This window comes from Cnephaeus nilssonii, assembly GCF_951640355.1.
Source record: "Cnephaeus nilssonii genome assembly, chromosome: 21".
In the NCBI taxonomy this organism is placed as follows: Eukaryota; Metazoa; Chordata; class Mammalia; order Chiroptera; family Vespertilionidae; genus Cnephaeus; species Cnephaeus nilssonii.
Window position 1 is genome coordinate 31,022,560 of NC_137092.1, and position 26,663 is coordinate 31,049,222.

A 26,663-nucleotide genomic window follows, 5' to 3' on the forward strand; every position below is an offset into this window, starting at 1 on the left:
CTTGAAGAATACCCACAATTCTATGACCTCTTCCCCTACTGGTGCTATCTTACTTTGCAATCCCTGATTACGCTTTTTATTAGACTGAAAAGTGAAATGAAAATGATGATGGTATCAAGAAAATGATTTAACATATGGATGACACTGCCTTACCAGGCCCTACACTTCGACATATGTATATTAATCAGGGCAGTTTAGATATTTTCTCATTGGTTTTTCTTTTTTAAAATTACAGTCCAAATTATTATTTTTTTCACTAAATATCCTATTATTGAGAATTCACTGGATGCAAAGTAAGAAAATATACAAATGGATTTCACACAAAATGTGGATAGTGCAGAAGATACAAGACTCCAGAAGGAAGTTTCTGAAAGGTACAATGATAATATACTAAAATTCTTTACTGATTTGAAATACACTTTGTTTCCCGGGCAGTAATAAATAACTATGTTTTGCAGCTCATTTGGGAGACAAAAAGTCTGTAATTCCAGGCTCAGGAAATTATATGAGTGCCAGTCAATTGCCATATTTGGATTATCTCATGTTATTATAAAACTTGGGGGATTTTAAGAGAACAATAAGAAAGTGTGTTGCCTTTCTTGAGTTTCTGAGACAACACCTGCTGCCCACCAGTGGGCCCCTATTTGCTATAATTGCTGAGATATAAGATTTCGCCTTTAAGCCTTCATGCAAATTCAAGCACACAAAAGAGCAGTCGGACTGCCTGGTGCAGCAGATTCAGTAGAGTGAAGGGGGTCTCCTGAGCCATATGTAATCCTTTTTTAAAAGAATAGACCAACTTTTGGAAGTAATTACTCTAATTTGTGTCAGTCCACAGGAAAGAAGATACATACACTGAATGACCAGATTGTGATCTCTGAACACATAATAATCTGGCCACTCCGTGTGATATATATATATATATCACACACACACACACACACATATATATATATATATATATATTAGAGGCCTGGTGCATGAATTCGTGCATGGGTGGGGTCCGGCCAGCCTGGCCAGGGGGAGGGTACGTGGGCGGTTGGCCAGCCTGCCTGCTGGTTGAACTCCTGGTCGAGGGGACAATTTGCATATTAGCCTTTTATTATATAGGATATACACTGAGTGGCCAGATTATTATGCGTTCAGAGATCATAATAATCTGGCCACTCAGTGTATTTTGATGTGTGTGGAGGAGAATGGCAGCAAATAGCACCCAGAAACAAATATAATTTCTCGTAAATATATAGAGGAGAAAAAGAATGCATCAACTTGATAAATGTTTTTCTATTTCATTTTCTGAAAAAGCCAGGGCACCTTCACCTTTACATACATACATACATGCATGTGTGTGTGTGTGTGTGTGTGTGTGTGTGTGTATAAATGTGTGTATGTATACACACATATACATAGTGTGTATGTGTGCAGGTGTGTTTATACAGATACACATACACATAATCCATAATCTTTGAGGACTTGGCAGCTGGGATGGAGACAGGGTCCTTGTTGAAAGTTTTTAAAATGGTTAATTACTTTTTAGGCCACATTGGATTTGATACTTATCCCAGGCAAATCCCTAAGGATACATCAGAGCACACACGCAATTCTAGGCATAGGCTGAAGGACAGATTTACCAAGTAACAGCTAGTGAGGTCTTTCCTCACTGGAGGAAAAAGCACCGAGCTGGTTTTATAACGTGTGTGATTAGGCTTTGTTACAGCTACACATAAGACTGAATCGCTTTTTATTAGGAAGATCCCAGGTGTTAGCAATGCAGGCAGCTGTCTCAAAGCCAGGACAGATACCTCTGGCATCAAATGCCTAAATCTAATTTCTCAGGAAAATCTACCTCCCCTCTCCCCCTTAAAACCCTTTCCATACTGTTACATGATATATTGTGCAGTTTGATTCATGTTCTAACTTTATAACCTAACTCAATTACAAAAAAAACCCTGGGAAAGCTGAATAATATAACAATAAAAGAACGAATTTTTCCCTTTAATGCAACTCTATAATAGTCTTAAAACTCATGTCATATAGCATTTGCATTTTATCTTATAATTCATGTGCATGAATGCATAGAGCTGCCATTTTTATACTAAAATATACCAGGAGTTTATTGTTGTTGGTTGTTTTTGGATTTAAGGCCTTTCAATATAGCCATGTTGAAACAATAATATGTACGCATGGTTTTGTTACTGTGATAATAACAAGCCCTTGCTTAAAATAATATATATAGTGCTTAGTTGGGACTAGGAGCAATGATATACTTGCTTTTTAGTAATTGGCAAATATTTTGCTTTCGTCTAGTTTAACTAAAAATTAGAGAAAAATATTGTTCATATATACAAAACATTCTATTTAATAAAGTGTATGCATAAAATTATATATTGGTTAAGAAGCAAAATTAAAAAGAAAACAGCTTATAGTATTCCTGATTAATCAGTGTTCCTAAATATAAAAACAAACAAAAATGCCTTGCGAGTTAAGAAAAAAAAAAAGCACATTTTACAACTTTCACACACTTCAGGAGGAAACAGAGAGCTTGTGACACTGTTCTGAGGAATCTTCCATTTATAAAAATCGGAGGCCTAACTTTGCAAATACAACTTTCGAGCTGTATGAGCAAATTTAACTTACACAAAAGGCACAGGATGACATCACGTTGAAGAACGTATCTGTAAATTTCATAAAATCTAGTCACAAGTCACTAGGAACTTCATAAGGAATCCCAGAACCTTTTTGAACATGATGTTCTGGTTCAAACCGAGAAGTGGAGAGTCTTTATATCAGAAATACAAATTGAAGTGAGAGAGCAGAAGATTTAGAGAGAGAACAGTTTCTTAGGTGAATGCTACCTTGCTTTATGCAGTGCTTGCTACTAAACACTCAGAGCAGGTCATTAAAATGTTCTTTAGCTTAAGTTGTTTCCAATTTTCAACAGCTCATACCATATTTTTTAGTTTGTAGAAAATGTATTTGCACATTACTACAATTTTAAAGAGTCAATCATTGAAAGGAGCTTTAAAGTAAGGTCCTGTTCTATTAGCTTCCTACACTGGAATACGAGAACACAGGAAGTGCTTTCAACAGAAAGCTACAGAGTCCTACAGTACAGCCTGTCTACAGGACTTGCAGTGACTGGGTCTCTTTGGATCGGGCAAAAGCAGAGGCAAGTGAAGAAGTGAGTTTTGAAAATAACATTAAAAATGCCTTTATGACAATGAAACCTTGCTTGCACTCAGATTTAGTGCTACTGAGAACTGAGGGACCATGAAGCTAAGTGCATACAGGGAAAATATCTGAAAGAAAACAATTTCCAATGTGACTGAAACCCTTCAACATCAGATATGACTTACAATAGAGTTGGAGAACTACTTCCTCTTATCAAAGTACATTTCCAACAGCAGGGGCGAGCCAGTCAAAATATGCTTTATGGGTAGTATGTAGGGTGACCCTAAAATCGTGTTGCAACTAAAAATTGTAACCTAAAAAAAATCACTGACGATTTCGATTTTTCAGGAAATGACTGGCTCTTTTGCTAAAGAAAAATTAACTTCAACCCAAAAGCATGTTCTTAAAGCTCTGGAGGATCGGTAGCTTAACCGTGATGACAGAGTTCTTCATCGTCCCAAACAAGCTCTGCCAGACCTACAGCCGGTCTGCATTCATGTCAGGATGAGATGGTCTTTGCACAGAACTGAAAACGTTTTGGGAGAATGTGGAAGGTGATCCTTCAAAGAATAACTCTTCTAACGATGGCCAGGTAGAAAACGGCAGCGGTGTCGCTGGAAGCATCGCTGCCCGGGGTGCCAATGCCTGCTCTCCTCATCATGACTCCAGTAGCGCGTGCCATCTGCACACTTGCTGTCCTTTCGACTCTTTCATTTCGGTCCAGTGATTGAGTTCCTCCTCTCCAGAGCTGTTCAGACCTAGAGAAATCCAGCCTATCATCTCCTTTCTTTTCATGCTGCGCTTGTTATACACGGACAGGATCAGGGTCACGTCAGAGAGCTGAAACAGGGCCACTTGAAAAACAAAAGTTTCCTTGTACACGGGATTTGGCTGCCCTCTGCGGATGGATGTCTTGCATTTAGACATTTCTTGACCCATGGAATTTAGTAGAGTTAATTTAACATATGTATCTGTAGGAAAAAAAAAAACACACAGAACAACATACCACAAATATCATTGGAAACAAACTCAGAAAAACATCTTTCTTGTAACATTTGCTGAGAAAATTACTTGTGCTTTATAAGGATATGGTGTATACCATGTTTAATGGAAATTCAACTAATTCCATTTTGATGTAGATGCTTATAATATGTGACAGGTACAGAGAATGCTAAGGAGGCAGAAAATCTTTTGGGGACGCTAATATCTTAACCTCACTATTTCTACATTATAGTTAGAATTTAAAGGTATACCTCATAATCCTTCCTCCACCCTCCCAGCCATTCCTTGACCTCCCACGACCTCCCACAACCTCCCACGACCGCCCACCCCCCCGATCCCATCCCCATTTAGCTTCACTAAGCAGGACATCATAGCATTAATAAACACTTAGCAAGCTCAATTAGCCACAACACTGTAAAGCATTCCACTGTGTTTTCAGAGAATAAGAATAAACAAACAAATAAGACATGAAGGCAAATGATAAAGAGGAAAAGAGGAAGACAAGAATGCAAAGATGACATCAAAACAGCTTAGGATGAAATGTCAAAAAAATCTCTGCATGGATGTGGTTTTTAATTATATTTTAAAACTATTTAAGAGCCAAAACGAAGCCAAATGCATTAAGGGCTCATCAGCAAGTCAAGTAAAACGTTCTCCTGGTTTCATGCAAGAGTACATTTAATGTGCTTTCTGGACAGTCAAAATAGATAGATACTACAGGGTTCCTTCTTTGACACAATTCAACGTCCAATTGTAAGAATGAATCTGAACTATGTTCATGAATTAGAAAAAAAAACCTGATGTGATGTTTAGTGTACAAAGTGAAACGTAACAGTCCATTGCCTGATTATTTGGGAGATAAACCCTCTCTTCAAACAACTGTGTTTTCAAGGTCATTTGATTCATGCAGATGACCTTCAGCATGTTGATCCATCATGTGTACTTTTTATCAAAATTTCAATTAATTTTAATGAAAATTGCAGTATTTCTAATGAAGTAACTATTTCTGTTGTATGAGTCAAAATACAATGAATGAAAAAAAAGCCTTTAATTTAAAAAGTTTTGCTTACTTCATACTCTGAATACCATCATCCATAATCAGAGATAAATTCTAAGTTAGTTTTACTTAAAGTACCACAGATAATAAATGTGCATTTTTTGAAACCAACATGGTGGACAGCTTCACTGCTGGCAAGTTTTAGGGTATTTTTTTTTTTTTTGCATGAAAAGACAACATCCAATTAGCCTCTACAGGAACTCACCTCGGATTATATAAACCTGTCCACCTATCAAGTGTTTTAGACAACAGAACAGTCCATCTGACAACAGGGGGTGGAAAGCAGTAAAAGAAATAATGACCAGATGTCAATTGTTGGGTGAAAGAGGGTCAAAGGTTAGAATTAAAGAGGAAACACTGTTCACTGGAGTGGAAGAACACAAAAGTTTAGCATTTTAATTCAGGTAGAGGGTTGAACAAAAGGGTCGTTGGGCAAAACTCATGAAATGAGAATTGTTAAGGTCATTGTGTAATCTGAAACAAAAATTACAGTGTTTTAAAGGGGGACATCTTTATAATGATATCCTCTTGGACTAAAGCACATTGAACATAGAAGCATGCAAATTATCAGGCTATAAAAGACTGAATAAAAGTCATTATAGGATCACTGTTATTATTATCCTAAATTTTTAAGTTTATCCATGCAATACTTAGTATTTCAAATACTTTTATTACTCTCAATGTAATATAAAATTAAGTGATGAAAAATAAAATAGAATTACCAAAAATTTTTCCCTTTAATACTGCTATTGTTTTCTTTGGTTAAAAATTGGATTATTCAGTTTATAACACAGTTCAAAGCTTAGTACCTAGGTATATGTGAAGGGTCACAATCTTATATAATATATACAGAATAAGATGAACCGACAAAACTGTCTTATATTTCACTTTATTATTTTACATTTTACCCTGTATAACTAATTTTAATGTTGACTTATATTCAGTTCAGCTAAACATCCTGATACTGAAGATCTAACTCTAAAATAATGGAAATTGCTTTAACTTACTCTTTAAAACCGGAAAGATCGGCCTTATATTGTGGATTCTAATCTCTTAACCTCTTCTACTCTGCTCCCTTCATTTTGAGTCTGATTAGTGATTTTCTGTTTCTATCAAAGTGGGTAGAACAAGGACAGAAAGGCAAACATCACTTCATTCTGCTACTTTTTAGCATCTCAAGTTAAATATTTGTCAAAAAATGAAACTATTAGCTAAAGCAAGAATGAAGGTCAAACTGACAACTTGTGGCTAAACGGAACCCCAAAAGTATCTTATCTGTTGTGGTGCTAAAACTTCCAATCTGAATGTCTAAGCCAGTGATGGGCAACCTTTTGAGCTTGGTGTGTCAAACTTCGTAAAAAAACTGAGCATAACTCAGGTAGTGTGTCACTTTGAGGAAAAAAAACATTATTTCGCAAATGTTTCATCCTCAGGAGCAGCAAATGTTTCATCCTCGGCATGCAGCCGCCTCAGCGGCCGCGTGTCATCAGAAATGGCTACGCGTGTCAGTGCTGACACGCGTGTCATAGGTTCGCCATCACTGGTCTAAGTGCAGGGTGTGCTCTCCCCCATTTGTCACAGGCCTCACCATGCTCCTTATCTTTCATCCACAACCTTTGCTCATGTAAGTTACTTCCCAGGCCATTAGAGTTTGCATTCTAAGTGTGTATTAATGAAGACAACCAAGTAGCTGTTTATTCTAATAACTGTTTCTTTACACCCTCTGAAATTTTCGTTCTGAAAAGAGAAAGGGGACAATTATAAACCCATCCTTCTTTTATGCACCTTTGTCTGTTTGAGTCTCACAGTTACCCTGTGAGAAACACAACCTTAATTTTATGTATAAGGAAACAGACTTAAGGGGAGTTTGGGCACTTGTCCAAGGGTAGAAATGTGAACATAACTTTGGCCTTCTGACTTTGAATTCAGGGATAGATACAGTTCATGATGTATGTAAGAAGCAAGGTTTCCAAGACTACTTAGAGCAAATCAGATAAGTATTTATGACTTTTCAGTTTGATTGAAAAAAAATGTTAATTCAAGGGTAGAAAAAGTTTCTTCTCCTTCAAGAACTATTTGATAATTGGAGTAAAAGATTGCTTTAAGCAAGTCTGAAAGAAACCTTTAAACAAATTTAAAGTGACCATTATTTAAAATTTCCAAATTTTTAGTTTGGGGCATTAACAGCTTTAATTTGGAGAAGTATAAAAAAGCTGCTATTTCCCAGTTTGCGTCCATAGATTTCAACAAATAGTTTTGGGCATACACTGAGTGACAGTTCCTCTGTTCTCCCATAAACTTACCTTGAGCCGGAAGAGAAATTAGGAGTTGGAAGAGTGAGAGGCATAGAGACAGGGCAGAGGTATACTATCTAGTTTCCCTTCCTAGCACTTGGGGCAAATACAAAAATATTCCTTACTCTGTTGGTCCTGGTAAAGCCAAAGCACATTCCATTTAAGAAAAGACTCTGGTGACAGTACCGACTTATAATGTTAAAGAAGAAAAATGTGAAGAAAAAACCCAACAACACAGTTTCTTCTTAAATTGTTAAGGGAGAAAAGTGTGTAGTTCTGCATGCAGACAGAGAACACAGCATCAGTCTTCAAGTAACAGCAATAACTGCCCATATTCCTGATTCTCTTGGTGGACTATTGGTAACTTAAAACGACCCTGTAACTTTTTCTGGCATTAGAAGGTAATGGCTACCATGGGGAAAATTTATTCCACTGACATTAGAAAAATTAAGTCTCGACACCTTACAATTCATATTTTGAATTTCAAATTTTTCTACTTCCCAAATGACTGGAAATAGAAATCATGAAACAGATTAGCTGATGGTTATTACACCATTTCATTTTGATCAGTTAAGACTAAATGGTAGGACGAAAGCTCCTAACACTGAGATTCCCATAAGTGCAGAAAACATTAGAATTAAAAAAAACAAACATTTTCCACTCACTGGGTGGTCTGTTTGCTGCCAAGTTTTTGAAGTGGCTGCCTTTGATGACTTCTGCTGATAGTCTGCCAGTGGTGGCGTTATAAAGCAGGCCAATGAGAATTTCTGGAACTGAGCCATGCTCAAGAGACTGACAGGAGGATGTACTTCTACTACAGGACACTTCTGACATGCTCATTTGGGAGTCACAGCCCTGTAATCAAAAGTGAAATCTTTATAATACTTTGTAAAAAAAAAATAAAGATATATTGTTAATGCCATGTTTAGTGGAATTAGGCAAGTAAATCACAATAAAGATGAAATTTTAAAGATAAAATTTCCTTATACATTCCTTTGAAATGCAAGATCTAATGCAAACACTAGAGTAGAAATGTTGTTCTGAGCATATTTTAGTCTCTGCATCTTTTTTCATTATATAGCAGTCAAAGAAATGATAGATGAGGTTTTATAAATCCATGCATATTTATATACAAATCAGAGAAGCTAAATTTCTTAAACTCATAGATGTTAATAAACTGTCTATTTTCTGAATGTAAAATATTGTGTTGTTTAGAGACTTATTGACCTTAAAAGACTGACACAGATTTAGATTCAATTACATTAAATGTAAACGTTTTAACAATGTCTTTAAAGACAAAGATTAGCACACTTTCATTAAATAAATAAAACAATCTTCTATTTATAAATCAACATGTAAAACACAGAAATACAGAAAGTTGAAAAAAAAAGGATGGAAAAATTAACTATGCAAATAATAACCAAAGGAAAATTGATATAGCTACATTAGTCAAGGTTGGTTTTAAGGCAATAACCATTATTTAGAGATGAAGAGATACACTCAATAATGATACAGCTTTCAATTTACAAGGAAGATAAAGTAATTCCAAATTTACATGCACTAACAACACAGGGTCAAAACACATAAAGCAAAAACTGCCAGAACTAGAGAAACAAATTCACACCAGTAGAAACTGCAGTATGTACACTTGTTTCAGTAACTGACAGCACGCAGAGAAATAAACATAGTAAAAGAAAGAAGATTTGAGTATCACAATAAGAAAATTGACCTAATGGTAATACATAGAACACCATACCTTACAGAATATACATTTTCTCAAGCTCACAGTGGAATTTTTATAAATATTTACAAAAATAAAAGCAAATTAACAATGAATTTCAAATAATGGAAATCTTCAGAATGTTTTTTTAATCTAGAAATCTAAGCTATCTTCTTGTAAAGAAAAAATTCCTATATCACTGGAAATTAAGGAAACACTTTTAAATAACCCATAGGTAACAAAATGATAATGGAAATAAGTTACTTAAAAACATTAATAAAAATAGATAAATGTTGGAGAGTTTAATTAAGAAAAAGGCTTTTTTACGAAGATCGCGCCGAAAGCTAAGAAGGAAGCCCCTGCCCCTCCCAAAGCCGAAGCCAAAGCAAAGGCTTTGAAGGCAAAGAAAGCAGTGTTGAAAGGCGTCCACAGCCACACAAAAAAGAAGATCCGCACGTCACCCACCTTCCGACGGCCAAAGGCACTAAGGCTCCGGAGGCAGCCTAAATATCCCCGAAAGAGCGCACCCAGGAGGAACAAGCTTGACCACTATGCCATCATCAAGTTCCCCCTGACTACCGAGTCAGCCATGAAGAAGATAGAAGACAATAATACACTTGTGTTCATTGTGGATGTCAAGGCCAACAAGCACCAGATCAAACAGGCTGTGAAGAAGCTCTATGACATTGATGTGGCCAAGGTCAACACCCTGATCAGGCCTGATGGCGAGAAGAAGGCATATGTTCGACTGGCTCCTGACTATGATGCTTTGGATGTTGCCAACAAAATTGGAATCATCTAAACTGAGTCCAGCTGCCTAATTCTAAATATAAAAATTTTACACTGTATAAAAAAAAGAAAAAAGAAAAAGAAAAAAGGAAGGTACAAATGCCAAATATCAGTAACAAGAAAGGAGACATCACTACATAGCCTGTAGACCATAAAAAGGCAAAAGGATAGTATGAAGAGCTCTCTTCCAATAAATTGGAAAATTTTAAAAAATATATATTTTATTGATTTTTTACAGAGAGGAAGGGAGAGGGATAGAGAGTTAGAAACATCGATGAGACGGAAACATCGATCAGCTGCCTCCTGCAAGGTACATGCCCTTGACTGGAACCGAACCTGGGACCCTTGAGTCCACAGGCCGACGCTCCATCCACTGAGCCAAACCGGTTAGGGCTAAATTGGAAATTTTGATAAAATAGACATATTCATAGAAAACGATAAATAAAACAGACACAAGAAGAAACAGAGTAAACAGTGTTACTGAAAAAGTTGAATTTGCAATTAAAAACTTAAAAAAACACACACACACAAAAACTAAAAACTAGCTATATGGCTTCACCAGCGAATTCTAATTAATAATGCTAGTCTTACCCACATTCTTCCAGACAGAAGTAGGAAAGAAGAAACACTCCCTAGCTTCCTTTAAAAATCTAGCAAAAGCACCAAACAAAAATCAGACAAGGACATTATAAAAAAGTTACAGGATTTTCTCATTCATGAACGTAGATTCAAAACCCTAACTAAACAGTTAGCAAACCAAACCTAACAACCTCTAACATCATAGTTAATAGAGAAAAAATTTAACGTTTCCCCTTTGAAACTGGGGATGTGACAATGACGTCAACTATTACCACTTCTAGTAACAGTGCAGTGGAGATCCCAGCCAGTGGAGGCCTAGCCTCACAAAAACAATAAAATGAAATGAAAGGTATAATGATTTGGAAGAGGAGGTTAAACAGTCCTATGGGCAGATTATGTAATTATGTACACACGAAATCTAAACAAGTCCACAGATGAGTTACGGCGGCATACAAAGGTAAAAATTTAAATCTATACATTGCTGAATGCCAGCAACAACTTTGAAAATAAAATTTATCTTAAAATAGGATTTATTAGAGCATGAAATACAAAATACTTAGGAATAAATAAATGATATGCAAGGCCGCTCTATAGAAAACTACAAATATTACTGAGAGAAATTTAAGTGTTTCGTAGGTGTTAATATATGAAAAGGCTCAATTTTATAACATTCTCTCTAAATTGCTTAACGGTAATCACAATAAAAATCTCAACAGATTTCTTTGTGGAACTCATAAGCTAATTCTAAAATATATGTGGAATATACATAAAATGGAATATTATTCAGCCACATATGACAACATGGATGAGCCTGGAGGACATTATATTAAGTGAAACAAGCCAGTCATAGGCATTTACTGCATGATTCCACTTATATGAGGTCTTTAACCCTTTGCACTCGCTTGCTTTTTTCTCGAGCTGCTACCGATGCTAACCGTGTCGAGTCACACTCGACATCCGAGTGCAAAAGGCTAAGACAGTCACACTCAATAGAAGCAGAGAGTAGAATGATGGCTGCCAAGCGCTGGGTGGAGGGAGAAATGAAAGTTGCGTTCAACGGGTACGAAGTTCCAATTATGCAAGATGAGTAAGTTCCAGAGATCTGCTGTACAACATAGTACCTCTAGTTAACAAGACTGTATAATACACTTAAGCATTTGTTAAATGACATATGTTAAAATATTCTTACCACAATAAAAATAATATACAAGACAGGAGGCCCTGCTCTAGTATCAAAATTTATTATCAAGCTATATTATTTAAGACAATGACAAAAAACACAACGTAAAACAGACCAATAGAATAGAAAGCCCACAAATTAATCTGTGCATATAGAGACACTTAATTTACAACAAATATGGAACCACCAAGTAGTGGGGAAAGGATAATCTTTTTAACAAATAGTGGTAGGACAATTGGTTATCCACATAGAAATAAATGAAAATTAACCCCTCCTTCAAAACATACCAAAAATTCAATTCTGGATTTAAATGAAAAAAGGAAAAATAATAAATCTATACATTAACATAGGGGACTATATTTATGATTTCAGGGTAGGGAAAGAATTCCTAAAGAGGACACAAAAGCATTAATCATAAGGAAAAAGTTTGGCCCTAGTTGGTTTGGCTCAGTGGATAGAGCCAAACTGAAAGGTCCCAGGTTTGATTCCAGCCAAGGTCACATGCTCGGGTTGTGGGCTCGCCCATCCCCCCCAGTAAGGGACATGCAGGAGGCAGCCAATCAATGATTCTCTCTCATCATTGGTTTTTCTATCTATCCTCTCCCTTCCCCTCTGAAGTCAATAAAAAATATATTTAAAGAAAAGTTTGGTCAGGCTGTAACATTAAAATTAAGAATTTTTGAGCTTCAACAGAGACTTTTAGGATGGCGAAAAAGCAAACAACCAAGGGGGAGAAGATCTGTAATACATATAGTTCCATAATTAGCTCAAATCCAGGATATGTAAAGAACACCTATAAGTCAGTTAAAAAAGATAGCACAATATAAAAACAGCCAGACACTTGAACCAGCAATTTTATGAAAGAATGGCCAATAGCCTGGCCGGTGTGGCTCAGTGGTTGAGTGCTGACCCAAGAACCAGGAGGTCATGGTTTAAGCCTACCAGACCACTGTACCAATTTTTCAGTAATTTCCGAATCTGCCGCTATACCGCTGTATCTAATTTTCGGTACTTTGCCTAGTACGTGAAAAAAATGCGTTACAAACTAAAAATAACGAACCAATCGTGGTCAAACCTCATGGTTAGCCATTGCAAATGTCTGCCCCCATGTGTTTGAATTGACTTTGTGTGGTTTGACGTGAAAAAATTCTGAAAATTCACAATGAAACGAGCAGCTGATGAACCAAGCACTTCAACAGGAAAGTGAAGTAGGTCTAGGCTTATCACAGTCCAACAGGTGATCGATACTTTGGTTGATTCAGACTCTGAGCTGGAATATTGGCACTAGATGAAAGGTAGACCTATTTTCTACAATGTCTCCAAGTTCCATCTTATTCTAACCACTTGTTTGCATGTAACTAACATTTTTCTATATCATGTTGATTTTTTTCTCTTTAATGCTCAGGAGCCCAGGTATAGGGGACAGTTAGGTTCAGGGCCTCAGGTCTGGTAGGGTTAATTCCCAGTCAGGACACATGCCCAAGTTGCAAGCTCGATCCTCAGTAGGGGGCATGCAGGAGGCAGCTGATGGATGATTCTTATTATTGATGTTTCTCTCTCTCTCCCTCTCCCTTCCTCTCTGAAATCAATAAAAAACATACTAAAAAGTAATAAGCAATAACTAGAGGCCCGGTGCACAAAATTTGTGCACTTGCGGGGGGGTGTGTGTCCCTCAGCCCAGCCTGCGCCCTCTCGCAGTCTGGGAGCCCTTGGGGGATGTCCGACTGATGGCTTAGGCCCGCTTCCCACGGGGAGTGGGCCTAAGCCGGCAGTTAGACATCCTTAGCGCTGCTGCAGAGGCAGGAGAGGTTCTCACCACTGCCACTGCGCTTGCCAGCCATGAGCCCAGCTTCTGGCTGAGCGGCGCTCCCCCTGTGGGAGCGCACTGACCACCAGGGGGCAACTCCTGTGTTGAGCATCTGCCCCCTGGTGGTCAGTGTGCATCATAGTGACCAGTCATTCCACCTTTTGGTCAATTTGCATATTAGCCTTTTATTATATAGGATAGAGGCCTGGTGCACAGGTGGGGGCCGGCTGGCCTGCCCTGATTGGGGCCCCTGATTGGGGTGGGAGTCCCTGCTGGGGTGTGGGGCCTGCAGGGGCAAGGGGCCATGGTCGTTCTGGTCATACTGGTCGTAAAGGTCGTTCCGCCGTTTCGGTCACTGGGCTGTTATTATATAGGATGGCCCCAAACAGTAGAATGGATAACTTGTGGTGAGTTCATACAATAAAGTAACTATACTTTATAATATACACTATACAGCAAAAATAACTACCGTATTTTCTGGCGTATAAGACAACTGGGCGTATAGAAGATTTCCCTGGGTTAAAAAGTCGTCTTATACGCCGGAAAATACGGTAATTATAACTACATCTACAAACATAACTTTGAGTGAAAAATGCTGAATCTAAAAGGATACTTAGCTGTATAATTCAATTTATGTAAATTTCAACAACAGCAACAACGACAAAACCAAACCTTACTTCCCTTAGGCGTGCATCTCCTAACCTCTAAGGTCCCCAGGAGACTTGCAACCAGGGAGCAATGGGCAGCAGCAGGTCCTCTCGGTCTACGCCCCTGAACCTGTCTCCATGGCCCCCTTTTCTCCGACTTACCAGTGAGTCAATAGCAGCCCCACCTAGGCCCATTTCTTCCCTCTACATTTCTAGAGAGCCAGGCAGCCCCGCCTAGGCTCTCCTGTTGCTGCTTCTATCCGAAGCCCGCCCTTGTTCCACTGCCCCGAGCTTTAATAAACGTGCCCTCAAAATAAAAAACAAACACACCAAAACCAAAGGCCAGGCCAAACCAAATCATAGTATTTCAGAGCCATGAATAGGTGGTAAAACTATAAAAAAATCACAAAAGTGATCACTATAAGTCAAAACTGTGGTTAACTCTAGCGGGGGGAAGAGAAGGACTAGTGATTGGGAAGGGCAGGCGGAGGGCTTCTGGGTTACTGACACTTATTTCTTGACCTGGATGTAGTTCCATGGGTAGTAAATTTTTGTTTTCAACATTAATGTGTGTTGGGTTTCATAAGAAAAAAGGTTTCATGAAAGAATTACATGCTATAAGGATATAATATATCAAAACTAACATACATGGATAAAAATACATATTTAGGATTTTCATGGAAGATCCCTAAAGGGATCCACTCCATGAGTTAAATAAAAAGACTATAACATGTTTTTTTGTAACAGATTTTTAAATTTAACAAGCTTTAGATTAAAAAAAAATCTGAAAATGCCTTAAATGAATCTTCAAGTTTGAATCTACTGCTGGCTATGTAAGTGAAGAAGAATTAATACATACTGGGACTGAATGAACTCACTAGACTAATATTCAGAGGGATAAAATCTCGTATTTTCACATTTAACTCTAAACCAGTGGAGAAAGCCAAAGGAATATGCAGCTTACACTTGTAAATCATGGGTCTACAAAGCACATAACTTGGTATGTTTTCATGACAGTTGGAGGAGAAAACAATTTTAGTAAGTTTCAATTAGCCTGTATCATCACTTAGGAAAACAGTGTCAAAAACACGCTCGTGCACATTTGGTGCACTTGCTACATTGGGCTATTATCCTCGCAGCATCTGTTAGATGCTGTGAAATACATTCTTCATAATATAGTATTTTTCACATTAACCTACCGTCAGATAATAAGATGTGACTCTAATATTTTCTTATCAACACAGACGTCATAGTGCCAATTTTGAGCAACAACGTGAGGTCCCAGGAAATCCTGGAAACGGCCTTCCTGGTCTTCAAGCACAAGAAAAGAGCAAGAGTGATGCGATCCTTGGTGACCACATTCTATTTTAGGGAGCCCCGCTGAAGTATAATAGTGTTTAGCAGAAGAAACTAGGGTCTGGATTTACACCTTGGGAAGAGTGCTAATCGCGTGGCCTTCCCACTGCCATCCCTGCACCCGCCTGTCCCAGGAGATCAGCGAGCACCGCCACGCAGTGCAGAGCAGCTACATAAATAAAGTAGCTGCAGCGAAGACAAATTAACTGCAGACACGATATACTCCAGCGGCACCTCTCCAATGACTGTTCCTCAGGGCGGGCTGCTCCATCGGTGTGCACTCGGGAGGCCCCGTCTAGTCTCTCTGCAGACCCCAGCGCTAATTTACCACTGGGGCTCGCCTCGGTGGCAGCAACTGCAGGTGATTAACCCAAAGTCAAACAAATCCCAGCCATAATTAGGTCTACTTCAAGGAACAGTCCCACAGGCTCCCCAAAGTGAAACTTCCTCCCATCTCACATAGTATTTTTTTTTTTTAAATATTTCCTCTCCTTCCCCCTGAGTCCTCTGTCTTAGGGTGAAGGAGTATTGTGTGAAAGTAGAAAAAAAAAAACACTAGTTTTTCAGAGAAATGAATAAGCTCTATGTAATGTTTACCATAAGGAGAATTATTATGGTGCTAATAGGTTAAAATTGGGTGGGAACTTCTAACTATAGAGAGAAAAACAGAAGATTAAAAAGACAGCAGCACTTTTATTAAGTAAATGTCTGGACTTTTATTAATACTAAACTGATTCCATCTTAGACTCCGTATTTTTAAGGTAAAACTGAACTGTACAATGATAATTACTATCCATTTGAATAGTTTCTGTTGACTTTATTTTCACTGTGGCTGGGAGATATTCTCCGTTTTTTTGTTTTGTTTGTTTGTTTAATTTATGCATGAGATGCTTCCATCAGACTTTTCTGAAAATGGGGCGATGAGGACACAGAGGGTGCTGAAGAGTCGCAAGGGGCGGGGGACAGTACTCATGGGAGTTCCGTCTCCATCAGCAGAGCCCCTCCTCGGGGCCTTTCCCAGCCCCAAGGCACTGAACCCTCACCAGCCCAGGTCAGGACAGAGAAAGCAAGAACAGCCGAACTGCTCCAAATCTTGTCCCCCTCCAGCCCACTCCCTCCCCAATCTAGTGTAGTCTGTAAGATAAAAACACCAACAGACTCGACAGGATAACTTAATAGGGTGAGCAGGGGATGGCCAAAGCGTTTAAATTGCAGAGTGCTGCTGGATTCAGGAAACATGTGGCTGCAAACGATAGGATAACCAACTTTACCTGCCACAAGCAACACAGGGGAATTCAATGGCTTATGGAACACGACAGTTGGTACAGAGGTACTACGTCAGGTACTCACTGACCCAGGCCTCAACCTGTGTCCCTAGGAACCAGTTCTCCTGTTCCATTTTCTGAGTTTGTTTCCCAAACGTGGCTTTATTCTCAGGTAGACTTTTCCCTCCTAGTTGCCACCCTGTTTTCAGCAGCTCTGAGTGTGGTGGGAAAGAGGAGGACAGCATCCTGATTGCTCTAACCAAAACCCCAGCAATGGCTAGCTAGGGCTCATGAGATCTCTCATTCCAGGGCTTTGGAATAAAGTCACTTCATCAGAGGTGCACAGGCAGATTGGCTCTCAAGCATAATGTGGATACTGTGGCCACAAGAAGAAATGGATGCTAGGCAGAAAAAAACAGGTGTTCACTACAAAAACTGAGTTGTTTGTTGCTGCATTTTCCCCCTTGGCCTTCAGTGGGACTGTTACCCATGTTACCAAGGAGCCGACAGTGTCACTGCCATTGCTCCCATTGTGACTACTTCCCTCCTGCTCTTGGCGGGTTTGGTCTACAGTCATCAGCCTTGCAAGAGCCAAGGAAGAGGAAAAGGCGGTCCAGGGAACAGAGCTCTGACATTCAGGTCAGGTAACAGAGAGTGGGGAAAAAAGTTTCGTAAGAAAAGCTTTTTTCATATTCACACCGAGAACTTAACATATTAATAAGATTTAAGATATAAAAAATTATAAAACAAATAAAAACAAAATGTTTTATATTACCAGTGTTTGACTACAGCATCATGTAGAAATGGTCATGAGGAAGTCCTGTTCTGATCAAAATTTGCATTGGATATACATAGGTCTATACACTTATGTATATACTAGAGGCCTGGTGCACGAATTTGTGCACCAGTGGGGTCCCTTCGGCCTGGCCTGCAGGATCTTGGCAGAAACCAGCTCTCCAATATCCCCCGAGGGGTCCCGGACTGCAAGAGGGTGCAGGCCAGGCCGAGGGACCCACCAGTGCACAATCGGGGCTGGGGAGGGACGCGGGAGGTTGGCCAGCTGGGGAGGGACCACGGGAAGGCTCCAGAGTGTGTCTGGCCCATCTTGCTCAGTTCTGATTGGCCAGACCCCAGCAGCAAGCTAACCTACCCAGCGGAGCGTCTGCCCCCTGGTGGTCAGTGCACGTCATAGTGACTGGTAGACCATCTGCCCCCTGGTGGTCAGTGCATGTCATAGCAAGCAGCTGAGCGGCATTAGCATATTACGCTTTGATTGGTTGAACAGACAACCAGACACTTAGCATATTAGGCTTTTATTATATAGGATGTGCACAAATGATTTTTTTACTGTATTCAATATGAACATACTTAATGTGTTTCTGCATATATGCTTGTGACATTAGTTTATAAAGTTTATGATTTTTTCCCCACACTCTCAACTCCTATGCTATATAAACTATTTAAGAGGATGAAAAGCAAAAGTAGATAACTTTTAGAATTGTGTAATTTTGATACCAATTAGACAAGAACATAAAAAAATTATAAACCAATCTTACTTATAAGCATATATGCAGAAATTCCAAATTAAGCGCTGTTAAATTGAATTCAGCAAAAATACATACATATATACACATATACTAATACTTATATATATAATCATACATACTTTTTTTTTCATCAAATATGCATTATTCTAGAGAGTTATATGCTCATTGAAGTTGGGTACAACTTTCCCTTGAAACTCAACCATCTTCCTTTTATGAAAATTGTTTGGACTACTGATTGACCTTTAATGGTAATAAGTCTTTTTAAGTTTTCATTATTGCTAAATCACTTTTTAGAAATTTACATTTTAAAAAATGTTCATCTGTTTTCCTAGAGTTATTCTCTTTATGATTTTGAAATTTCCTCTTAATTGGTGGTAACATGTTGTTTCTTTTCCTTTCCTGATCATTATCTCCAGGGGTTTACCTATTTTATTAGTAATTTAAAAAAACAACCAGCTCTTGCTTTTGTTAAACCTTTTGACTATTTTTTTCTTTCATTAACTTCTCTTTATTTTCCTTTTCTAACTTCTTGAGTTGAAGAATGTTTACCTCACCAATTTGCACTCTTTCTTACCTTCCTACAAATATATTTAAGGCTATACATTTCACTATAATACTGTGATACCTGCACCCCACAAATTTAATAGTGCTTTCATTTTGTTTGGTTCTAAATATTTTTAATTTCCATTATGTTTTCTTTTCTGACTGTGGGTTAATTGAGAATGTTTGTTTGTTTGTTTGAGTAGCTAAATGTATAGATTCAGGTGATGGGAGTGGTAGGTGCACTGTCTCTTTTACCTCACCTCCTACTATTCTACTCCCCGGTCATGGAGTTCTAGCTAAAAGGGCCTCCTGGGTATTCCTTGAAGACAACACGTACACACTCTGGGCTCTCAGGCTTGTCTGTTCCATCTGCTTGCAATGTTCTTTCTCCAGATATGCCCATGGCTAACTCCTTGTCTCTTCCAAGTCTTTGTTTGCATGCTACATTCCCAATGAGCTCTTAACTCTTATTTAAAATTACATCTCCTTTCCCCCTAGCATTCTTGATCCTGTTCACCCTGTTTCTCCTCCCACCCTTAATACTCATAACCTTCTCATATACCGTTTACTTATATTTATTATGTGTAAGGTACCTCTCTCCCTCCCCTCTAATGAATTATATTTTATGCAGGTCCAAATCTATTTGTTTTCTATTAATGTACACCAATTAACTAGAACAATGTCTGGTATGCAGTATGTGTGCAACAGGTGTTTGTTGAATGAATTTCTAATTTCATTGCAATGTGGTCAAAGAATGAAATTTACATGATATTGATTCTTTGATATTTGTGGAGACTTCCTTTGTGGCGTAGCATATGGTTGACATTTGTGACAGTTCTACCTGTATTACATGTATTAAATAGAGGTCCCACATATATTCATAAAATAAAACTTAAGTGTTACTTAAATCTTCCATATCCTTACTAGCATTTTCTTTTTTTTTGGCTTGGTCTATCTCTGCTTATTTAGATTTTCTACATGTTTAACAAGCTCTTGGTTCATCATCATGTCTTCTATCTCTCCCTTCTTTTGAATGCAATGTTCTTCTTATAAAAGTATATGCTTTAGTAATTATTCCAGCAATGAACTATGTGTGGTAAACTCTCTTGGTCTTGGCCTGAAAATATCTGGAGTTCACTTTTTCCCTTAAAAGATAATATTCTAAGTTGGTAGTTCATCTGCCTCGACACCTCAGATATTATACCACTGCCTTCTGTTCTCTAAGGCTAAGAAGCCTTCTGCTAGACAAATTGTTGTTCCCTTATATTTTCCCTACGGTTATGTCTATCATTTTCCTTTGGTGCTTCATCCTTATGCTGTAATTTTTATAGGTGTGGATTCATTTTCTATAATCCTGCTTAGGGCTTGTGCTTTCTCAATCTGATGACTTACTATGTATTTCAAATACTACCCCTCATTTTCTCTAGTCTCTCATTCTGGAGTTCTTATAAGAAAATATACTTCGCATTCTCATTCTACCCTCCATTCTCCTTACCCTCTTACTCATATTTTTCATTGATTCTATTTTTAAGAACTCAATTTTTCATTCTTGAAGTTCCATATGGTCATTATTTAAATCTGCCTCTTTCCCCATATTGTCATGTGTTGTTGTTTTTTTTCTGTGTGGTTTCTATTACTTCTTTCAGCTCTTTATTCATTTAAAGCATACTTATTTTATAATCTCTTTCACAATGTGCTATTAATTCATGTCCTAGAGATGCCAATATACTTATCTTTTGGGTCTGCTGATTGTCATTCACAGTGGATCACTTCTTTCTGCTTATACTTTCTTTATTTAATGTGAATTCAGCTTCAAGGGGGAGTCTTTTTTTTTTTCTGTGGGGATTCCTTATACTCTAAGTTTGGCTATCTGAACAAAGCAGGATGTCATTTAAGGTGAAAAGTAATGGGGTTGGTATCCTGGTAGAAAACGAACAGTGTCCATTACACCCTTGGAGCTAATATTTATATTCTCAGTTTCATGATTTTTAGAAACACTCCTATTCTTCTCACAATAGGGTTTTAATTTCATTTCTGACCAGAGTTCAGTGCACTGTAACCTTTACTTGGTCTGTGTTTCCTTCTTGAGGGCAGAACCGTTGGTGTATATATCTTTGTATGTCCCAAAATTAGTACAGTGCCTATCATTTAGCAGGTACTTAGTCAGTATTATTGAATGAAAATCATAAATTGTAAAAGACGTGAAATGTGGTGGTAAGAAAAACTGGACCTACTCTCTAAGCCAGGGGTGGGAATGTCCGGCCCCCAGGCTGTATAAGGTCCACGAAATCATTTGGTCTGGCCCTGCCAAGGCATTAGGGGTGAGTTAATGAAATGTTTGAACACATACAGCAGGCTAATTTTTAAGTTGATAATTTTGTATGGCCCACGAATGATGCTATAGATATCCAAATGGCCCTCGACAGAAAAAAGGTTTCCCACCCCTGCTAAGCAGTGGAAAGCAATGTGGCCCTTTGAACTGGGGGGCCCCATGCTTAGATCTACGCCTGAGAAAAATAACGTAAGGCCAAACATGTGACGTCACCGAGCTTGGGCACAGGCCACAATTACTTTGCTGTGTTCATGATAGATGTGTCTTTCTGAGATATTACTTGTAGTCTGTCTTGGTTGCATATTTTACATTTTACTCAAAAAAATTGCAATTTTTTACCCTGTAGCAAAACACAGACTTTAAAAATATCAGATTTATTCCAATCAATCTTGGAGATCTGGAAACATGTTATAGCAGAAGTAATTGTGTACGGTTTCTGTAACCTAACTGCTTTCACAAATATTAAGAACTATGACTTTTATTTCAAAATTAATGTAGCTGACTTCCCTGTCTTCTCACTGATCACAGTTCTGAAAATTGCAAAAACTTTCCTTCTCTGAAATATCTGAGTCACTGGCAACACATACTCGATTACTAAGGTAGTAAAGACACTGCACCCCAGAAATGCCCTTACATTTACATCTGGGGGAGGTGAGAGCTTTTAAAAATTGGTCATTAAGCTTGTAGAGTGCTGGAATCAGAGTTATCCCTAAGCTTACAGTATCTTAGTAAGTTAGGGTAGTATTCCAAATGTCTTAAAGGTTCCCTTTAATTTGTTTTAAATGAGATGATTGGATTCTGTCTTTTAAAATATATGTATATATATTTTACTATTGGAAAACTAAGTAGAGTGACGATTAGAAAAATCATTGCCCAAATTTATTTTTAAGTGCCTTCTGAGTTTTGGATTATATTTCAGTGTCCACAGGATACTGGTTTTCCACCTGCAGTTAGTAGAACCCATTAAATTCAGTTTTTAAATATACTTTTAACTACCGTATTTTCTGTCGTATAAGACGACTGGGCGTATAAGATTTTCCTGGGTTAAAAAGTCGTCTTACACGCCAGAAAATACGGTATTAAGCTTAACACTGAGGGGGCATTTAGCTTGATTCTTATAGCCCCAATTACCGTATTTTCCGGCATATAAGACAACTTTTTAACCCAGGAAAATCTTACACGCCGAAAAATATGGTATTTAAAAGCTAAAATAATAGATGCAGAGAGATGAGTATTAAAACAGAGGCAGTACAATATGCTGGGAAGGAAAGCCAACTCTGGAGCCAGGTCTGTCAGTCATGGGAATGTGACTTTGGGCAAGATCGTTAGCACCTCTATGCTGTATCTTAAATGTGGAATAACTGTCTGCTGCCTTAGCACTTACACTGCTTGCTAACATGTTAGAGAACACTAGTGAATTTACTATTTGTATGGTAGGTTTAATCCATTACTGTTTACATTTTTTACTAAAGATTCATCTGCCATTTCTATCTAATTGAGAACGATTTGGAGATTGCAGGGCAAGCTGTTTAAAGAAGAGTCACCATTTGTTAACTCCTTATCTGTGTGAACCAGCATTTCCTATGTATTGTATAATTAAAGACATAAATTGAGTTGCATTTCAAAGCTGAAGACTAAAACCTATGATCAGCAATTGTGTAATTGTAGGTACCTGTGCTTTGGAGTAAGACAGTTGGGTTTATATGTAAGCTCTGACAGTTTGCCATCTGTATAACCTTGGACATATTTCAAAATTCCCTTGAGACTCAATTTCCTTATCTGTAAAAGGAAGATAGAAATAGTACTATCTCCAAAATTTTATTCTAAATTTTTTGTTCGTCAAAACAGCTCCATATATTTTCAGTGTTTGACATGATAAGTCAATATTATAAAATTAGATTTCTTAGTAAAATATCACTTTTATTTACTTTACACATTTGGGTTACAAATAATAGTTCATTTGAAATAAAGGGTGTGAATGCTGAAAAACTTGAAAAACCATGTACCATATTCTTTATATACTGTTTCTGAATAGTCCCTTCAAATGACCAAAATTTAAACATTGTAAGGCTGTGCTGCCCCCTGCTGACCTAGTTTCTCCAACATATTTTGAGTCTTCTAAGAAGTCAAAACTTACACTTCAGTATTGCAATTAAGAAACGCTATAGTAGGCTGGAAGACAATAATAATGTAGATGGCAAATACTGCATACACCTCTAAATAATATATGAAATTTGTCAAAATACTGAAGTTCAAAAAAAAATGATGGTGGAACAAATAAACATAATACACTCCCAAATGTGTAATACTTAACAAATTTAGATATCCCATTCCAAATAAGTGCTGCAATTGCTATTATTTAAAGTGCTACTGACACCTTGTGGAAAATTAGCAAAATATATACTTTTTTTTTTCTTAAATTAAATCTTTGGTAATTATTTCCCTGATATTTTTATTTAACTAACAGCCGCTTGATCTTTATTTTCCCACATTAGAATAGCATTTGTATTTTGGCTGGTCACAATGTACTAAAATTATACTTTTAATGCTAGAAATCTTGGGCATCTTCCCCCTCTTAATCTCACACATACAACTGGTGACTTTCCTCCAGAAATCATCTCAAAATTGGCTCATCCTTACTACAAAAACTCCTCAAAAGCATCTCATCAGCTAGTAGTGCAAGGTGTACTTAACAAGAAATAGGAGAGCTCAGAGAAACAGTGCCTATTTCTAGCCCTAAGTCTTTGGGTAACTTACATATTGAGAGGCTCATTGTTCATGTAATGTCCAGTTATAAGAGTACATGAACTAACATATAAGTGCTTTGAAAACATCATTATAAGACAACTTTATTTCTATAATGCAATAGCATGTTAACTTTTCTCTATTCTGATGCTTCCTATATACCACTATCTATGCACTCTGCCACCGATGTATGGAGAGGAAAATGAGGGATGGGACGGGTGGGGAGAGAGCTACACACAAGTCTCCTGTGTTCAATTAGGGCATCCTCCTCATTGTTCACTTGTTACTTAACAAATTATATACTTTTTTTGAACCTTTAGCCTTGTAGCTTTCTTCTGATAATATTCTTAGGTCTTACTTCATTGGATGACCATTTGAATCAGCTTACCACACCTTGTGTGACCAATCTCTATGCTAAAGAAAAGACATGAAGCACTGGTAAACTAGACTTCTATAAAATTGGCTTTGATGGTGACATGCCTCTATTAAAAAATATTTAAGAACAGAATGGTGAAAGAACCGAACTCCAGAAAAATAACTAAATAATATGGAGACAAGCAATCTAATATACCAGATGGCAGAGCTCAAAAAACTGGTTATAAAGATGCTCAATGAACTTAGGAACAGGTAGATGAACTTAGAACATCAATAAAGATATAAGAAACATAAAATCAGAATTAGAAAACATAAAAAAGAACCAGTCAGAAGTGAAGAATACATGAACTGAAATGAAGAATACATTATAAGGAATCAATAGTGAGTAGATGAAGCAGAGGATCAAACCAGAAATTTGAAAGATATGGAAGCAGAAACACCCAATCAGAACAGCAAAAAGAAAAAAGAACCCTAATAAGGATAATATAAGGAGTCTCTGGGACAACTTTAAGTGTACCACATTTATGTCATGGGGGTGCCGGAAGGAGGAGAGAGAGAGAAAGGAATTGAAAACCTATATGAAAAAATGACAGGAAATTCCCTAACCTGGTGAAGGAAATAGACATGTAAGTCCCAGAAGCACAGAGAGTCCCAAACAAGATGAACCCCAAGAGGCCCATATCAAGACACATGATAAAAATGCCAAAGATTAAAGACAAAGAGGAAATCCTAAGCAAGAGAAAAGCAGTTGGTTACTTACATGGGAGCTCCCATAAGACTATCAGCTGATTTCTCAACAGAAACTTTGTAGAGCAGAAGGGACTGACAAATTTTCAAAGTGATAAAAAGCAAGGACCTACAACCAAGATTACTCTATCCAGCAAACAGTCATAGTTTTTAAAATATTTAGAATTCAAGGACATGTAAATAGCTTTCCAGAAAAGAAAAAGCTAAAGGAGTTCATCACCACCAAACCAGTATAACAATAAATGTTAAATGGTCTTCTTTAACATGGGAGGGAGCCTAGGGGATGGGTGAAAAGGTGAAGGAATTAAGAAGTACAAATTGGTAGTTACATAATAGTCACATGGATATAAAGTACAGCATAGGTAATATAGTCAATATTGTAATAACTATGTATGGCATTGATGGGTACTAGATTTATTGGGTGCTAATTTAGTAAGTTAAATAATGTCTAATCACTGGGTTGTATACCTGAAACCAATACAGTATGTCAACTGTAATAAAAAAAATATATTTAAAGTAAAAAAAACACAAAGAGAGCCTCAAAGACCTGTGAGATACCATCAAGCACCATCAGGCACTTGAAATGATGCTCAACATCATTAGACATCAGAGAGATGCAAATCAAAACCACCTTACACTCATTAGGATAGCTAAAAACAAAACAAAAACACCAGACAATAGCAAGCATTGAACAGGATGTGGAGAAATTGGAACTCTCATACATTGCTGCTCGTGGGATAGTAAAATAGTGCAGCCACTTTAAAACACTGTTTGGCGGTTTCTAAAATGATAAGCGTAGAGTTACCATCAATTCCAGAACTAGGTGTACACTCAGGAGAAAAGAAAGCATACGTCCGCACAACAACTTTACACAAATATTCGCAGCACCATTATTCATAATAGTCAAGAATGTAAACAACCCAAATGTCTATCAACAGATGAGTGGATAAACAAAATGCTGTATGTCCATACAATGGAATATCATTAACCCTAAAAAAGCAATGAAGTGTGGATACATGCCAAAACATGGATGAACCTTGAAAACATCACTTTAAGTAAAAGAAGCCAGATACCAAAAAAATACAAATGGTATGACTCCATTCATATAAAATGTCCAGATGAGGCAAAGCCAGAGAGACAGAAAGCACATTAGTGGTTGCCAGGGGCTGAGATTTAATGGGTGTAGGATTTTCTTTTTGGGTGATAAAAATGTTCTGGAATTAGCAGAGATGATGGTTGCACAACTCTGTGAATATTTCAAAAACCATGACTGTACACTTTAAAAGGGTAAAATATTTCATGGTATGGGATGAAATTCTATTTCATTGTATTTCAACTAGAGGCCTGATGCACGAAATTCGTGCAAGGGGCTCGGCCCTCACAGCCCCGGCTGCCTCGGCCAGCCCTTGCAGCCCCTCATAGCCTTGGCCAGCCCTCGCAGCACCGACAACTTCATCTGGAAGGTCGTCCGGACGGTTGTTCTGCTGTTCGGTCTACACTGAGTGGC

At 37.7% G+C, this 26,663-nt stretch overlaps 2 protein-coding genes across 3 annotated transcripts in view; one reads left to right on the forward strand and one right to left on the reverse strand.

Moving 5' to 3' along the window:
• Positions 1–3,534: 3,534 nt before the first annotated feature.
• Positions 3,535–26,663, reverse strand: part of SYT14 (synaptotagmin 14) — a 143,744-nt gene continuing 120,615 nt past the window's right edge. For both annotated transcript variants that reach the window (XM_079761946.1, XM_079761947.1), the window contains exons 7-8: positions 8,190–8,379; positions 3,535–4,142 (exon numbers count right to left, since the gene is read on the reverse strand). In XM_079761946.1, the coding sequence (XP_079618072.1) occupies positions 3,829–4,142; positions 8,190–8,379 (504 nt within the window). In that variant the 3' untranslated portion in view covers positions 3,535–3,828. The remainder of the gene's footprint in view (positions 4,143–8,189; positions 8,380–26,663) is intronic.
• Positions 9,165–10,088, forward strand: LOC307093713 (large ribosomal subunit protein uL23-like; the record flags this gene model as incomplete). The annotated part of the gene is made up of 2 exons (XM_079762007.1): positions 9,165–9,180; positions 9,562–10,088. The coding sequence occupies 2 exons, from the start codon at positions 9,165–9,167 to the stop codon at positions 10,044–10,046; spliced, it is 501 nt and encodes a 166-aa protein (XP_079618133.1). The 3' UTR covers positions 10,047–10,088.